Source organism: Diprion similis, chromosome 10, assembly GCF_021155765.1.
Source record: "Diprion similis isolate iyDipSimi1 chromosome 10, iyDipSimi1.1, whole genome shotgun sequence".
Lineage (NCBI taxonomy): Eukaryota > Metazoa > Arthropoda > Insecta > Hymenoptera > Diprionidae > Diprion > Diprion similis.
In genome coordinates this window covers 8,624,426-8,642,018 of record NC_060114.1, presented here as the reverse complement: position 1 = coordinate 8,642,018, position 17,593 = coordinate 8,624,426, and the positions used below count along the sequence as shown (strand labels likewise).

At 37.3% G+C, this 17,593-nt stretch overlaps 1 protein-coding gene and 1 long non-coding RNA gene across 3 annotated transcripts in view; both read right to left on the bottom strand.

The window, feature by feature from the left end:
• The window catches only part of LOC124411688 (protein muscleblind), a 134,692-nt gene extending 129,264 nt beyond the window's left edge, over positions 1–5,428 (bottom strand). Inside the window, exons 1-2 of one of the 2 annotated variants that reach the window (XM_046890966.1) lie at positions 5,406–5,428; positions 5,024–5,312 (exon numbers count right to left, since the gene is read on the bottom strand). In XM_046890966.1, the coding sequence (XP_046746922.1) occupies positions 5,024–5,209 (186 nt within the window). In that variant the 5' untranslated portion in view covers positions 5,210–5,312; positions 5,406–5,428. Of the gene's footprint in view, positions 1–5,023; positions 5,313–5,405 lie in introns of those variants that run through there. The other variant, XR_006929700.1, reaches the window with a different exon arrangement.
• Positions 5,429–5,587: 159 nt separating this feature from the next.
• Positions 5,588–13,971, bottom strand: LOC124411339. Its single transcript, XR_006929667.1, has 3 exons — positions 12,416–13,971; positions 6,912–6,937; positions 5,588–5,654 (listed from the first exon to the last, which is right to left on the bottom strand). It is a non-coding gene; the product is annotated as an uncharacterized LOC124411339 (long non-coding RNA).
• Between the last annotated feature and the right edge of the window lie 3,622 nt (positions 13,972–17,593).

Below are 17,593 nucleotides of genomic sequence, written 5' to 3'. Positions count from 1 at the left end.
CCAACAAAAAAATGAACTCATGGAATTGACGTGGAATACCTTATACATGACGTAGGTATAGGGAGGAGAAGCGCCTGACAGTTTGACTCGGTGGAGGCTCAGGTCGAGTCGCACTTGCACGCTTCTCTCTCTCTCTCTCTCTCTCTCTTTCCTCTATATCGATTATTCGTTCACACTTCCCCCCCAGCCCCCCACCGCGAAGAATGGCGGACGCAGGCAACCCTAAAGCCCTTACAAGAATCCAAGCTACCCTCTTCCTCTCCTTCCGTTCATCCCCGTCTCGCCGAACCTGCAGCAGCCTACCCGCCAACACATTTTCTTCTCGTCGTCTTCTTCTTTCGAATAGAAAACAAGACGGGAGCAGACGAGAGAAAAGTAAAAAATGAAAAGGGCAACATGAGGGAATGATACTGAAAAAAAAAAAAAACATTCGAGGAGTTGCAGATCATACCGAATAAAATTATCAATCGACAAAAATTAACAGCACGGACTGAACATTAACCATAGAGTGGGATAAACATATTATACGAAAGTAAAACCATAAAGTAATTAATGTGTAAAATAGATTTGATCAAAAAAAAAAAAAAAACCGAACACAAGCGCAAAAACAAAGTATTAACAGTTATAAAATAACGGTCGAAAAACGGGGTGTTGAAAGATAAACATAAGAAACACTAGAAATGATGACGAGAGTGAAAAGAATCGTGACTCATAGATTCATTTTAATATTGTCTTCTGCTTTTTATACATCCAAGTGTTTGATGGGATGGGGTTGTTTTTCCAATTTTATCGGTGTTCACTTTATGGCCGTGAATACGGAGACCGAAGACTCAACATTAAGCTTGTAGAATGTATAGATACATATCTACTCAACTTCTGCCGATAATCGAGACTAACTCTTCGACATTTTTTCATCCCCTAGTTTTGGGTATCTCGTCTCTTCTTTCTACATGCTGTGTTTTTGATTCGTTCTCTGATATTCGGATGTTACATTTCGTCAAGTATTCTCGCTCTCCCTTTTATCACCCCCACGAATTTTATACCTGGCGCCACCCAAGCCAAGCCGCAGCTGACACGTCGTTGGAAGGAGGGAAGGTAAGGGAAGAGAAGAGAAGAGAAGAGAAGGGAAGGGAAGGGAAGGGAAGGAAGGAAGGAAGGCAGGTTATGTCACCTGTCGATGGCATCGTATCACCCTCTTAAAGGAACCTAAAACTAGAATATGCGAGGAACGCAAGCCTAACCCACATAATATAATCCTCGTAGCTGAAACGAGGATCGATCAAATCGTCGTGTGTACGTATATATATACATGTGCACAGCGGTACAAATAGCTTCCGGTATTTCTCCTGCCATTATACGCCGGCATATTTTGTATACCGAAGTTCTGAAAGCGGTTTCTGAACAAACACACCCCAAGATGAGACACGTCTACGTGTCTACGCAAACGACTTTGTTCCTTTGCTTCAAATTCCAAGATATATATATATATATATATATATATATATATATATATATATTCATTCTCTGAGAGTTATTGTGATTACGATGCATTTTTTTCTAAGTGAACAAATTAAAAAAAAAAAAAAAAAAAACAATCGTAAGTGATCTTTTTTTTCTCTTGATGAAGAAGAAGAAGAAGAGAAAAAAGTACGTTCAACATATTTTCGTTGTAAAGATCAAACGGATGTGCGGAGATTGCTAGCAACGCTGCAGCATTGTGCTAATCGCCATCGAGCATCGAGAAGAGGAAACAAAACGATAGAGGCAGCTTAACGGTGAAGATAGACTGAGTTATGCGCCATTAATTTGACCTATCGCATCCATCCGACGGTACTTTTCTTCTTTCATTCTCTCATTCTCCTATTACAAGGAGGATTCCTATTTGAGAATAGATCAGAATGTTGAAGGAGTGGAAAGGAGGCTGATGGCAGCGAGCAGCTATCAACTGCAGGATGATTTTATTTCCGGAACGAATCACCGAAAGATTTACAAGACGAGCAGGAAGAAGAAACACGTGTACATCGTCCGATGGAGTTGAAGAGACGTGATAAGAGGACCGAGGAGAGGAAAAAGAGCTCAGACCAAGGGTCTATTTTCCGAAACTGAGGGATTATTTTCACAGCTAATACCCACACGCCTAGACTGCCACGGATAATGTAGACTGCTCTAGTTTCTTGGGGGTCAGTGCCTGCCATCGTCACTTATTACGTCTACGCATGTTCAAAGGTTGGAAGACACACCTAACGGAGAGGAATTACTACCTTCGTTAACGAGCAATGTCGATATTTTTTTCCCAGTCTTAATCAGCGTTGCACAATCGTGCTTGCCTTTTTTTCCGTTTCATCATTGGTTTCACATTTATGTTTGTAGGTTATTACATTGAAAGAAAAAATTGCGCGACGCGCTTGCTTCGAAAAATGGAAGAAAACCACAATACAGTGAATTGTTTGCACAAGGTTTTATCGTAAAAGGCAATGCTAAGCTGTGTGTCACATTGTTGGAAAGTATTGCACATCGTTGAAGACTCATCGGTGCTCAGATTTCGCGACAATCTAGTATCAACTCAATGTTAGAGAACAATAGCCTTATTGTTGTTGGAAGAATTGAGTAACAAGGTTCAAAATAACCTTGATACTTGATACTAATTCCAGAAATGATTCAACAAGCCAAGCACAGTTGAGTTTTCAATCAAAACACCAGAATGACTTTTTTCAAGGGTTCGATATCGGGTTGCAGAAGGTTTGTTAGAGCGCACAACAATTGGATTCAGTAAGTCATTCATTTTTCCGGTCAATCAGTCAAGCATTCAGGTAGGCCACAGACTGGTGAAAAAAGATGAAAGGGGAGAAGCCAAGGGTTCGAAGGTTCCGAAGGTTTGGTTCTTCGGGGATCAGAAGCTTATTTTCCGCAGGTTTCCGGTTCGGTACGTACGGTGTTGATATTCATCGATCGATTCAATTCCGATATTGAGACCCCGTGCACATGTATAATAACGATAATGATAATCATAACGATGGTGATAATTGCGGTAATAAGTATCAGGCAGCGGTTGACTTTCGTTTATTTACCCCCAAGCGCCGAATACAAAAGCACGCAGGTACGCACGCGTAGTTTTAATTCCAACAAGCTTCGTTAATTAGGGTAAGTTGAGGCAAGTTAAGGCGGGGTAATCTTGGTATCTAGATACGTATCCTGGTAGGTATGTACGGATATAATATGCTGGCAACGACAACTAATTACCCCAGTTCATTTACCGCATAAAGATTATAGTCTCATAATAATACAAGCGTATCGTGTTCTTTATATATATAGAACACGTGTGATGTGAGCATTTGTAAAACTTGCAAGTACGGAGTACTTGAATTAAATATATCGAGTGGTATAAAATAGATTTAGCGCATTTACCTCCCTTCCATATATAGTAATTTGAAACGTCGTTGCGAAAATTTTCAACTTTTCAAATGAATGAAAAAAATCAGAGCACATTTTAGCAAGATTAAAAATTTAGTGGTATAAAAATAAGACAAGCAATTTCCAAAAATCAACTTGACCCACCTAAACAAAAGACATTAAATATTGATCCACGACGAATTGGAAAATCAAAGAAAAACACACTGAAGCACGTTTCAACAAATTGCTGTTCATCTCAATTTTATATCTTACAAAAGTCTTGTGAACACGCTATTGATAATTATTTCAAACTCAACGGAACACTATAGTGAGTTGTAGTTAATTTCCATAGTTGCACAATTATTCAGGAATCTTTATAGCACTAAATTAAGTATTTCCACCAACTCATTAATAAATGTAAAATATTTACAAAGGATAATAAAAAAAAAAAAAAACAACAGTAGCAAAATTAACTAAAAAATATTGTAACAAACATCTAAGCAGCGAAATTATTCAAGAGTATATTAAAACTGGATGATTGTTTACTTATTGGACTCGCTAAAAAGAAACGAAAAAAACAAAACACAAAGAAAACATCGACACGGCGCAATGTCACAGAGTGTTAAGACAGGAAAATTGATTCGGAGCAATTATTCTCAAATTACAGAGATCCGACTCTTTATGCATATACATATATAGTGTGTGTAGGTGTGTATAACATATATATATATATATATCATTCCTTCCTCGCTCACTTAAGCCTAGTCAGCTCAAGTTCTAGCGCATGTATGTACAATCTATACCTATATATATATACACAGTGCCGAACCCATGTTTGAAAAGGTTAACATACAATTATATATATATATATATAATATAACTATATATAAATATATGCACTCCGAAAAACCATTCTCCACGTGTACTAAAACAAACACAAACAATAAAAAGAACTTTCCACACACAGATGCTGTATTTAACGTGTATGAGTGTGTGTGTGTATATATACGTATAATGTACGGTAAAATTTATCACCGGCGATTAACAATATTACCAACGACCAACGACCTCGTTCATGCGACGCAATTACAACGCGAAAGATATCATCCGCCACCACCGCTGGTACTGGGAGTGTTGGGGCCGATGTGGATGGGTACATAGAGAGAGACCCACTACGTGTATATAAGTTTCACAATTGAGAGTAAAAGTGTATAGGTAAATATACCGCGGTTTAAAAAAGTGTGGGTGGATAGGTATGTGCATGTGGGTAGATAGGAACGACCAGGTTTCGACTGGAAAGAGGGAACAAACTCTTCCTACTCGTAGTTCGCTACGTGTATTACTATTTTTTTCTCTCTCGTTATAAAACCGCTCGATATAAATCCGCTCGTTATAAGACCCTGCTGCTGCTGCTGCTTGCACGAAAGAAAACTTTTCGCATCAATTAAGTAACTGAATGAATCGTTAAATAGAGAAGATTTGTGTTAGTCCAACTTGTGGTTTTTTTTTTGTAGTAATCCATCCCCCCTCCCCCCTAACGAGAACGAAAAATGTTACTTGGTGATTCGCATACTCATTGCCGATAAAAGTTCGCATTAAAAACTGTTGCAATAGCAAAAATTTGATTGCTCACCTTGATACTGTCGTAGCAAGCGGTGACTCGTCCATTTTGTACCTCAACGTTGGCTGGTGGATGTGCAAATTTGCACTCCGTGTCAGGCCTCGTACATTTGTTGCGTTGAAACTCTCGGCACACTTCCAACTGTAGCCACCTCGAATCTTTTCCGTTCAATAGGTTATTCATGTTTACCATCGCCATTTCTTTATTTATATCTCGTTCTTTATATACAGTTTTTGTTTGTTAAAGTTTTTGGTTAACGTGTTTTTCCTGCTTTATCACCAAACTTCAACTTTTATTCGATTTATCTAATATATATATATATATACATATATATACACGTGCTTATATATATATATATATATATTTATATATATATATATATATATATATATATATATTATTTTAATTGCGAAACAAAAAACACAAATTTTTTCACGTGTTCATACGTATTTAGGTGTTTTTCTTTTTCGTTTAAACTCTTGGCTTCGTTTCTCTTTTTCTCTGTTATCAACTTTTTTAAACTATATATTCTCTTTCTCTCACTCTCTCCTCTCCCCCCTCTATCTCTCTCGTTCACTATCTCCTTTTCGATCTTTCTTTCTGCCTTTCTTCTATGTGTGTATATTTCTTCTTTCACGTATCACTAAACTTGGAGAAGTGGAGAGAAAAAAAATTGTAAAAAAAAAAAAATCAAATTAGTATTATCAACATTATCGTTACTTTATATATATATAATTACTGATATCACTATTATTATTATTATTATTATTATTGTTGTTGTTATTATTATTATAGCGCGTATTTGTGTACAACATATATATGAATATATATTATGCACAAATACACTGAAAAATAAAAAGCAATTTGTTTTCTTCTTTTTTCTTTAAGATTTAAACAGCACTTTCGAATTTAAACACAAACACTTTTATATAAATTTTCTATCATCATATTGTGTATTATACTATTATTCAATTTTATTAATTGGTATTTGTACATATATCGTAATTAAAAGTAAAAGTAAGTTGATTTTTTTTTATGGATTGCAATATCATTTCCCGAGTCCCGAATACGAATTATCGAACAAAACGATCAATGGATCAATCAATCAACCAATTATAGGTACAATCAAATTGGTTGTTATTGTTATTGTTTTTATTCGCGGATCTACTACTGAAACTTATTGAACGTTTGATAACGCCGACGGTAAAGTCATCGGCTGATAAGAATTAGCTGACTATTGCAATCATCGCTATAATGACCAATATTATTAATGATTTTCGTTGTCATTCTGAATCAACGACGAAATGCGTTATCGTTTTATTTTCCTTTGGAAATTAATGAATCATTTTTTGCTTCGAAGTTAATAGGGAAAAATAATAATTATACAAAAGTAAGCCCGAGTGTTTTCAAATATACCATAAACTAGCAATTCCGAGAAACTGAGTACGTTGAATATCTGTGAATAAATATTCTACGTCATTGCGATTTCAGAATCGGTTACTGTCAAAAATATTTCTATACTTTTTCATTATAATGCATAGCTCATTTCACGTTATTCGAGTAGAAAATAGCGAAAAAAAAAAAAAAATTTATACGATTCAATGTTATCCGACGTTGATTATTATAATTATATTTTTATTATTTCTCTTCCGCAACGATTATATTAGGTCATCCACTGAATTTATACAACATCATCATTGATCATTTGTTACTTTTTTTGTTTATTACTTTTTTCGTTTTGCCTCTCCGTCGTTTTCACTGTCGTCGCTGTTATTTATTTATTTTTTTATTTTATTTTTTTTTGTTTTTCTTTTATCGTTGCCGTCGTTTTACTGCACTATTTACTGTGTCATCGTCATTGTCATCCTTGAGTAGCGGAGTATATTAAAAAAAAATTCACAGAACCACTGAGCCTTTGTTGTTCTCCTGAAATCACACAAAGAAGAATATCCTATTAATTCCAAACAAATGATTCGAGCCATCGATAATATGGTTATTCAATGTTATGCACACGGATAATATAGGTACTATGTGTCATTCATTCCCGTACATTCCGCTCTTTTACAGAAAAAATCACAAAAAAAAAAGAAGAATCATGTGGTGATTAGTATGATTATGTACCTAAACTTTTCAACGACAAGAAAACACATCTAAGTATTCAATTTGCAAATTTTTCCAACGCGCAGGGATTACATATGCACGAGTTCACATGCTATGGCTAAATGTATGCGCGCGCAGACACACGCACGCGCACGCAATATGTATATATCGAGGTCAGCCTCAATTCACGCGCGTGCAGCCTCTACAGCCGCCCTCATCGACGCATGCGTACAACATTGTACATAAGTACAGGTACGTATAGCAAGTATATATATACTGTGTATGTATAGTAGGTACGCGCGTAACGCTACACCAGCTTTCGAAATTCGTAAATTATCGCTCGGACAGATGGGATCATTGTTGCCGATAATATCCCTCGTGGTTGGCGGAGGGATGTGAAGGGGAAGAGGGGATGGGATTCGACCAAAATAGAGAGAAAGAGAAGGAAAGAAAGGCGAGGGAAAAAGCGAGGAAGCGCTTGTGGCGTTATTTAGTACGACGGCAGGGAAAAGCGGACAGGGAATGAAGGATGAGAGATCAATCGAAAGGGCTGAAACGAATAGCCCAAGACCACGAAGAGAGAAAATGTCGTAAATTGGTAGAAATAATTCAGAGATAACAACCTTTCATGGATAGGTTTTCACGAATTATTAACTGCTACATTGATTTTTAGAAATTAGGATCGGCAATATTGATCAGACGATATTTTTCTCAGGGATTATTGCTTGGAATTTTAATATATATTTTCAATGTCACTGATATCACATATTTTTTACATGTAATCAGAAACTGATCAAAAGTGTGATAATAATCGGTCACAAATGAAAATGCATGGTAAGGTCCAAGCAATAAGAGAAAGTGTTTGTACAAATCATAGAAACTCGTAAACAAAATGGTGAGAAGAGTATAAAGTGTCCAGAAATTATTAGAAATCAGTTAAAAATAATTTTTAAATTATTGAAAATGGTGAAGACTCGCCAGACAGCGATTGAAGATGAACTAAAACAACAACCACCACAAGTTAGTAAAAAACAGTCCCGAAGCAAAGTAAAACTTGATAAAATTCATCAATTTCAACATAGAAGGAGAAAAATATAGTTGTGATAAGAAAAATTCGAGAAAAAAGCCGAAAAATAGGAAGAGTGAAAGAGTGAGGCGAAGAATCTCAGGCAAGAGAAGGAGTAAGGGTGAAGCATTATGGGCTAAGGAATAGGTAGGAGAGAGACAGAGAGTGAACAAGAGAGTTCTGCATAGTAGGTGGCGGCAGTCAGGCAGCATTATAAACCGACGAAGCAACGGCGGCAGCTTGTCACGTGGCTAAAATTAACACGAGACACACCCACCCACCCATCTAACAAACCGAACCAACTAAACCACCCAGCCATCCGACCAGTCAGCCATTCACCACGACTACTGTTCCTACGCATAATCATCGGCAATTTCTTCGCCCAAAACTTGAGGGATCTATTTTGGGAGGGTAAACAGTCATGAAAAATGTATCATGACGTTATGGTTTATAAAGATGTTCTCAATGTTACCAGTAATTTTGTCATTTCGAGTGAATAACTGAGAAATCGAAACGGTGAGCACGTATCTTCACTCTCATTTTGTGTACCCATTCCAACGAATAAGCATTCTTTCTTTTTCTCTTCTTTTCCTTTTCCCGATTTTCAGACAACGATACTTTTTTGATAATTGTAGAGTCGTCAGTTCGCATTTGACAATCACATCGTGATAAGAATTTTCTTTCACAGACAACTTTTTGGGTAAACTTTTAGACACTTTTTCCATGCAAATGAACAGCGCGATTCGTTTAACTCCGTGTTAAGAGGATAACACTTCGATTGAATTCCAGCTCAAACAACTTCGATTGCACCTGTTGAATCTCTGCCTTAGAATTACTTTTTCTCGTCTGGACTGGACTAACAATAAAACAATCGTCAAAGTCAATCGGGAGCTCCTTGATGTTCACAAAAAAAACTCTAAAAAGTTGAACAATGAGCCGTTTGAAATTGGTGGCAAAGGACCTAATGCAACCTCGAACAAATTTTGGAGTGTATCAATTACTGAATTGACCTACATTCTTACTCGCATGTTATTCTTAAGGCCAAGTAGCAGTCCTACCTTCACCGACCGAGTAAACTCACTATATCCTTCCCATATTACAGGAATGTAGATATGTTGTGAAAAATTAGTGTTGAGAAACACGAAGAAGAGCTATACATATATGTTGAGAAGAAGCTAGTTCGGTTTATTTATGGAAAACACTACGAATAGATGGATGTGATGAGTTTTTGCCTCTCGCACTTTGTTTCCTTCTGTTCTAATTTTTCTATTGTTTCATTCTTTTGTCTATGTACATTTATTCGCATCTGTTATTCAATATAATTATCTTCATCATCCATTTATCAAAATTTCCTCTGACTTCTTTTTCCCAAAAGAGTCTATCTTATGTCATAATCGTTGTCTTGTCAATACTTGTTTGTATTCATTCATTCATCTTGGTTACAATGATTTGATGATTGTTATTTCATAAAAATTGTTTCGTCATTTATCAGGTGCCAAACTCTCGTTTGCTTAGTCCTTGTCCAGTTTTTTTTTTGCTTGCCTATCGTAATTGCAGTTACTGCAACTCAGTCATGGACGATCACTTTGAACGCAGAACAAAGCGACTGACACTCAGTGATTTCCACTCAGTCGTGTATTTTCACAACATTACTTTCACCGGTTCTGAGCTCGCCGATTGAATCAAGACAAATTCCCAAACAACACTGACACTGGGAAAGTTGTGAATAATTGCAAAATCGCGAAATCGACCCTCAGAGCAAATGGTGTTCAATTTTCTAAGACATTAAGCATGCTTGAATCCGGGTATTCGTCCGGCGAAAAGCCTTTGCTAACTTCAAGTCTGCTAAATTCATTTCAAGTTGTCCGTATATTACTCACAGCGATGTCGAGCAGCTTGAAGTCACTTGAATTTCGCGTGTCTTCTGCAGAATTAACTTCATTGCAGCATTTGCCTTGTGAACGCAGGTGAAGTCTCGACTTGTAACTCTGGAAGTTTTTCTCATTCATATATACTGACAGTCCTGAGGACTTTAACTGATGGGACAAACGCCTCATCGCAGAATCTTCCAAACTTCTCCGGAAGTCTTCTGCCGTGCATTTTCATTCTTATCGATTTCCACTACACTTGGCGCGAGACTCCACCGAGTCTAACCCGATTCGCAGACATGCGTCACACCAGCGATGGCAGCGACGATCAACAACACTGCTTACTCGCTTCGTGCAATGTGCAATGCATGCAATAACAGCCAGACTGCAGCTACTGCAGCTGCAGCTGCAGCATATTAGCAACAAACATTGTTACCTACTCGAGACTGTTCTCTCGACTCGTTAACACGGTTTAATTTGTTGACATTTTGTCCTCGACGGCATTGTCGTCGTTTTCACGTAACGGGGACAAGAATTAGTTTTTCTCATAGACGTTAGTTCGAGCACGTTAAAATAAACTCATTAATGGTTACCAAATTATTCATCTCTTTTTTTCTTATTCGATAATTAGTCAACGAATCGTATGCAATTTTTGATGCGCAAAAGACTAAAGCGATGAATAAGAAAGGTTGTTATTTAGAGACAAATTATACGTGGAATACTTGGTATTTTATCGTTGTTAATGGTAAAATGATTATAAATATGTGTACAGCTTTTTTGTGTATTTCTTTAATCTAATTTTCAACCGTTTCGATGCTTCTTTAACTTGTTTTCATTCCCTTTCTTGTTGAATCTATGTTAATATTGAAAAAAATAAATAAAACTAGAAACGACTACGTGTAAAATAGAATAGTTTTTCCTCAGCAAAGTGAAGAAGACGACTCCCAATGAAAAGAAAAAAAAACCGTTTATAATGACAGGATTCAATTGATTAATCAGCGACGATTTTGTGACTATCTCGCGGTAAGTTTTTTTTCTCTTCTTCTTCAATTTGCCTCTGCCTTCACTTTTCAGCATGCAGCGTAATTTATCTCTCGTTTTCATCGTCTTCTCCTTCTTTTTCTTCTCCGCTTTTACTTCTACAGGTTATTTTTCTCGCGTTGTATTAAATTACATGATGATGAAGCGAATTATTTGACGCAGGGAAAACTAAGGCTACAAAAAAGAAAGAGAGAAACAGAAGACACGAAGAAAAAGATATAGGAAGGCAGAAAACACGCGTATGCCCACTGTACACACACAGATAACAATATTGGCGACGTGTGTTTGCTGCCACTCATCTTCACGTCGGTTTGACTGACTGACTGACTGATTGGATGGGAAGTTTTCTGTTTTAACGAAATTTATCTCCGATGTTAACCACGCGTGTTACACGCGTTAGGTCTATTATTAATCCTGTTTTCAGCAAAAAGCAAGGAGTAGAAAAAAAAAAAATTCGGTCAGCGCGAGTCAATCATCAGGATCGTCCTTGTTTCAGGTTCGTCGTCATCGTAGTAATAATATGGTTTAGAAAATAGGCTGATTCATTATAAACAACAGTTTGTATATAAAGATTGCGTATTAATACGATTAAACGTGACGATGATGTAAGTTACGCGTTTCATGATAATACTTCGTGGTAATAACAATAATAGCAATAATATCAAGTAGAAAGAAAAGAAATATCGCGTTTAAAATCACGTAGTTACGGCGATAATGGAAACAAAAAAAAAAAAAACGAAAGGAGAGAAGTACAGAGTATTTTATATCCACGGATTGAATAAAACTGAAAAATAACAACAGTATAAATCGCAGTTTGTTCACTGTTTTTGTCTGAAATATTTAGTATAATTTCTCTATCTTTCTTTCTTGCAATTTGCGACTTGTGGAATAGAAGAAATGTTGAAGGTAGATACGTGGGAAAAAATGCTGCGAAACCTGGCACACATTACGGATAATTAATTCGATAGAATTTAGAATTGAGATAATAGAATGAAGCGATGTTTTTAATTAATTTAACGAACATTGTACGATTCTGAGGGTCAGTGTTACTTTACACCAATAGGCATATTCCCAATGATACTACCTTTTTATTACCTCTCTTTTCCCAGTCTCTCACTTCTGCCCGACTTCACTCTTATACAATCATTCTTTTTAAAATCTCTCATACATACTTCTTTCATACGACACCTGATAGGTGCCTACATATACTATACATATATTCACACGCACGCATGTATTCAAAACACAAAGAAACATGCATAGATAGATAACCAACAGCCACAGTCATGTGTAGCATAAAACAGTCACAAGAACGTGTGTAATATTTACCTACGAGTTATGCACACGATGAAGAAGTGAAGAACATACAAGTGGAAGTAGAAGTGGAATCGGAATATCCCCTTCGGTTGCTTTAACCTCAGTTTTTTTAAAAACGTGCAACGATTGCGAAAGTCACAATTATTCGAAGAAAACCAACGGGACTGAGGAACAACAACAATCGAAGCGCAAAATTATACACGCGACACTCGTCGAGCGATGCACTCAGGGTGTGATTGTTCACGTGATTCTGCTCATCGCACCGATTCAAACCAAAAACCAGACTGATTACAAACACCTCCGTTGTTTCGCTGTTGCTGTTGCTGTTGCTGTTGCTACCACAGGCACCAGTTTTCTACCGGTATGACGCCGCGAAGACTTGGGCTCGAGACTCGAGACTCGAGCAACGATTCCGGCGAACGAATGCCGCCTCCTTCGCTCCGCTCCTCACCGCTGCTCCTCAAGTCATCGATGACGCCGACTCAGTACCACGAGTTGGTTACTCCAACGGCTGCTCGCCGCCTCGCAACGCTATCACGAGTTCCACGCTCAGCGCGCTCTCATCGACGTTGCCGCAACAAATTTTATCTTTTATAATTACAGCAGCATTATATTTTCGTTACTTTATGCCGTTATTGTTGTTGTTGTTGTTTTTTATTATTTTATTTTGTTTTACTTTATTTTTTTTTTTTTTGTTTTTGTTTTTCTCTCTTCCTTTCGTTCGTTTGTTTATACTACACGCACGTGCGTATTTATATTCTTGATGGTGCTGGTCTTCCACTTTTCTCAGATTTTTTTTTTTTTTTTTTTTTTTACTCTTCTTGTATCAGTTTCTTTATGATCAATTCCGAAACTGGCTAGCGCCGGTGAATTTGTCCTCGATCTGTCGACTGTTTCTTCGGTTTTATCATCGACCAAGTAGCGTATTATCACCTTTTTCGCGATACTTTATAACTTGTGATTAAAACCGTAGAGAATGAAATAAGAATAATAATGTAGATAAGATTTACAGTTATTCACGCGTATATATTAATGTTCGTCTGTAACATACGTTTTACAGTATGACGTTGTATGTACTCGACAAAAGCACGAGTACAGGGTAACGTTGTTTAATCAGTTGACAGCCAACGGTTATAACCAACGAAACTTTGATCATAAGCACAAAAAATCACACCAATCGAAAAATTGTTCGCGACACAAGTTTTTTCGTCGTTTAATTCGTTCCTTTCCCGTAGAGTTATTAAAACAAGTATATATACCGATGTTGATTTTGATAACCAAAGTTGTATGCAGTTCGCAGTCACAAAGTTTCAAACAGCATGAAACGTAGCCTGTTGTTTTCACCCCGTTTCAAAATATTATTTCTGCCTTTTCCTTCCACCACAACGATGATGATAATGACGACGACGATGACGACGATGACGACGACGACGACGAGGATGACAACGACGATAAAGATTATTTTTGATTATATTAACGCGCGATTACAAATATTTTACAACAATATTAAACCTCAGAGGAAGGAAAATAACGAATACATAAATTTATAAATACAACAGTTAAAATTATTTTTACTTTTATTGTTGAAGCAGAACAAGATGCGCGCTGGGATGAAGATACATATACATATACATATATATATATATATATACATATATATATATACTATGAAGAAATAAGAACGAAAAATATATATATATATGTGTGTGTATATATATAATATATATAATATATATATATATATATATATTTATTTGTTATTTTTCGGGTAAAATATGGAGGCGAGAGTGATACTGGTTAAGCTTGCTTGTGCTAGCGGGGGCCTGGCGCGACTGACTGACGAACGCGGCGGCCGCTTCGCTTCCCCCCTCCACCATCCCCGCGGGCGTCGAGGAGAGTCACGGCTTCTCCCCACCAGGCGTCACGAATTTTCCCCTCCAGCCCCTCCGCCCACGCGCTACGCCGCTGCTCGATAAATCTGAGCACTGCGCATGCGCGGAATCGCCACGGCTCGATTCCCACCCGAAAATTCGCTCCTAGTCCTCCTCGCTCGCCGTGTTGCTGCACTGCTGATGTGCTGGCCACCCGGACCCCAGACCCCCCTTCTCGGCCTCCTTGCGACCCCTTACTTCGTGTATTCTGCGCGCCACGAAGGAGTTGGGAAAGCTTAAGCTCTTTTACGCTGCCGCTGCCGCTGCCGCTCCTTCTACTCTGGCTTAAGGTGGTTCGTCTTCCATGAAATGAAATAGTAAATATATGACCTTGTGTCCCGCGATATGTGGGAGAGTTGAACTACCTCACTTCGTACGTTGAGACGATGTTTTCAGACTCCGTTGATGGACGAACGGAAAATAAAAAATTCCTATTTGAGGTTCGAGTACGTGTGACTGGATTATTCACCTTACACGTAACGTTTTCATATTTCGTTTACGTTACGTGGCTAATTACCTACTTTTACACACACACGCGCGCGGGAGGGGGGGGTGGGGCAAAACGGGGTACTTAGGGAAATACTTAGTTTTCGAGGACTCGAATACGCTAAATCTTTTTTTTTTTTCTTTTATTGTAATCTAAGAAAATAAAAATGATTTTCAGATGTCACGGAAAAAAAATTTATTACATTTTTTTTAATTTCAAATAATGCTCAGAAATGTTGTAGACTGCAGTCCACGGGGTTATTCACCTGGAAGTCCTATATACGCTGGTTTCTGAAATGTTTGGAAGATTTTGGAAATTTTTGGAACACCATGAAATTCTTTGGAAGTCACTACGGAGTTCTATGTGGTCTTCTGAAAGTTATCGGAAGTCATCGATAATCATTCGAAGTCATCGCCAGTCTTACGAAGTCAACTGGAGTCAATGAAAGTCTCATTTTTGTACATCGTATTTCTTATCAGTTTGTAGTAAAGCCAAAGTAATGTTTCAAAATTATTTTAATTATTATAGTGTCATGTTCTTCGCTCTTTATGATAAAACTAAACTCAAGTTTAAAATATATGTTATGTGTATCAATATTAAGATTATTCTAATTATATGTGCTGCATCGGCTTGTGCTGGAACCGAAATAAAAATGAATTGTGATCAGAAGGATACTTGTTTTAATTTTGTACACTACCCTTAATCCCGCCTTCGACCTCACCTTCGACACTATACAACCAAGTTTACTACGCGCTATGATTCATCGATTGTTATACATGTATCAAGATCAATTGCAGCAAACTACCCGCAAAAGCTCGAACAAAATCCATAAACCGCTGCGCACCAGCTGAAATTTATGTAGTTAAAGTGTGCATATTCGCATCACTTGCATCAGGATATAGGCATCGAGATGAGAATAAAACACATTAGTGAAGACTTTCTTCTCGAGTGGTTATTGAGTTATTCGCACTTGAAATTAGTTACTATTGGAATAAGTAATTATTGGAAGTTGACTGAAGTTAATTGGAACCGGTTAGAGACTCAGTGGATTTTGAAAGTCATTCGAAGTTACTATTAGATTGATTTGAAGCCATGAGTATAGTCTTCGAAAGTCAGCTGTAGTCAATTGAAGTCATTAGGCGTCACTGGAAGTTGTCACTATGGAGTTATGCGTAGTCTTCTGGAAGTCATAGCTAATCAATGGAAGTCCTTGGAAGTTAATGGAAGTCTTTGGAAGTTTTTGAAAGTAGGAAGTCACTTGTACACCTACAATTGAAATGAATAGCCTCGCTTCGGTCATAACGATTCGATTCGAAGAAAAAAAGGAGGAATTGTAAAGAATGCATGAAACTACAGTTACACCGTCGAACTTGCGGTACCGTGTAATACGTACGCATATAGGAAATGAACGATAACCACGCGACGCCAAGTTAACCGGAAGTGGTATTACAAGCGGTTTAAAGCATGATAAGAACCAGCGCGTTCTCCATATTGTATGAACAATTAGGGGTACATGCGTGATGCAATATTTTACGATTGAAAACCCTGTTAATAAATTCTTGATGTTGTGAAGGACAGAATTAACGAGAGAGTACAATAACGCATCAGCCTGCATTTTCCGTCTTACAAGGGCTGTTGGGAAAACGAAAAGAGTACGTTTCTAATTATATGAAAGTATCACTGAAATGAAAATATTATACTACCAGTAATACATAAATTTGTTTATGCATTTATACATGGCTGCATAATACTGCACGCGTGTATAAAATCAGGAGGGTTATTTTGTTTTCGATTATTCCGTCAACTGCCCAGCTAAAAACCGAATGAAATTTTACATAAAAGCAAGCTCGACACAAAATTGAAATACTGCAGAGTTTGTCAAGTTCAGAATTATGTATTTTTCATTGTTCCGAAAAATGTCAGTGGCTTCAGAATTACGTTTGGTGTGAATTTTCTTGTATTCGACGTCACGGCCAGACCAACACTAATTTTTTTTTTTCTGTCCTTCTGAACATCTGGACAGTAAGATACAAAACATGAGTTCCATATATGTATTTTGATTTAGTGGATTCTATGTCGAATTGAGTAAAGCGTTAAGCCTTGACCATTTATAATCACACTCATGTTTTTTTTCGACACTGTCCAAATTCCTGCAGCATGCTCATATATTTTCAGACTTCATTCAGTTGAAATTTCAGACGTCAGGTATTGTTGTCATTTCTTTTTTCATTTCCCTCTGCATTTCTATTCGTACCTTTTTTTTCAACTCATCGTTCTACCTCCAAACTTGTTCTGTTCGATTGCATGTGGTTTGTTTTTAATCAGGGCTCAGAGCGATAACTTTATATGCAGCTTCTTTTATCAAGAGACTCGGCAAAATCGCGAACCAAGTTAATAATTCACTTCTTCTATCTCACAGAGTTCTATTTTTTGCCGTCCTCTTTTTACCCTAATGCTTAACGATATTCGCGTGTTGTGCGCACAGTATACGTACATTGTCTCAAATACTAGGACGTAGATAATTCGGTATTTCAATTTCCCTCTTTGTTTCTCGTTCGTTTTTCTCTTCTCCTTATTTTCAGGCAAATAACCTCATATCATATTTTTCCTGTTTGGCAAAACTCCATTTAGTTCCTGTTATTCAATGACTCACGAAACGTAAGTGAATATTTCCCACCGTTCAGCAATTTCCAGGAATTTTTTGGTTATCTTATCGCGAAGCGAAATACCGCATGGACGACGGAACATGGAACCCACGGAGTAATTTTGCGC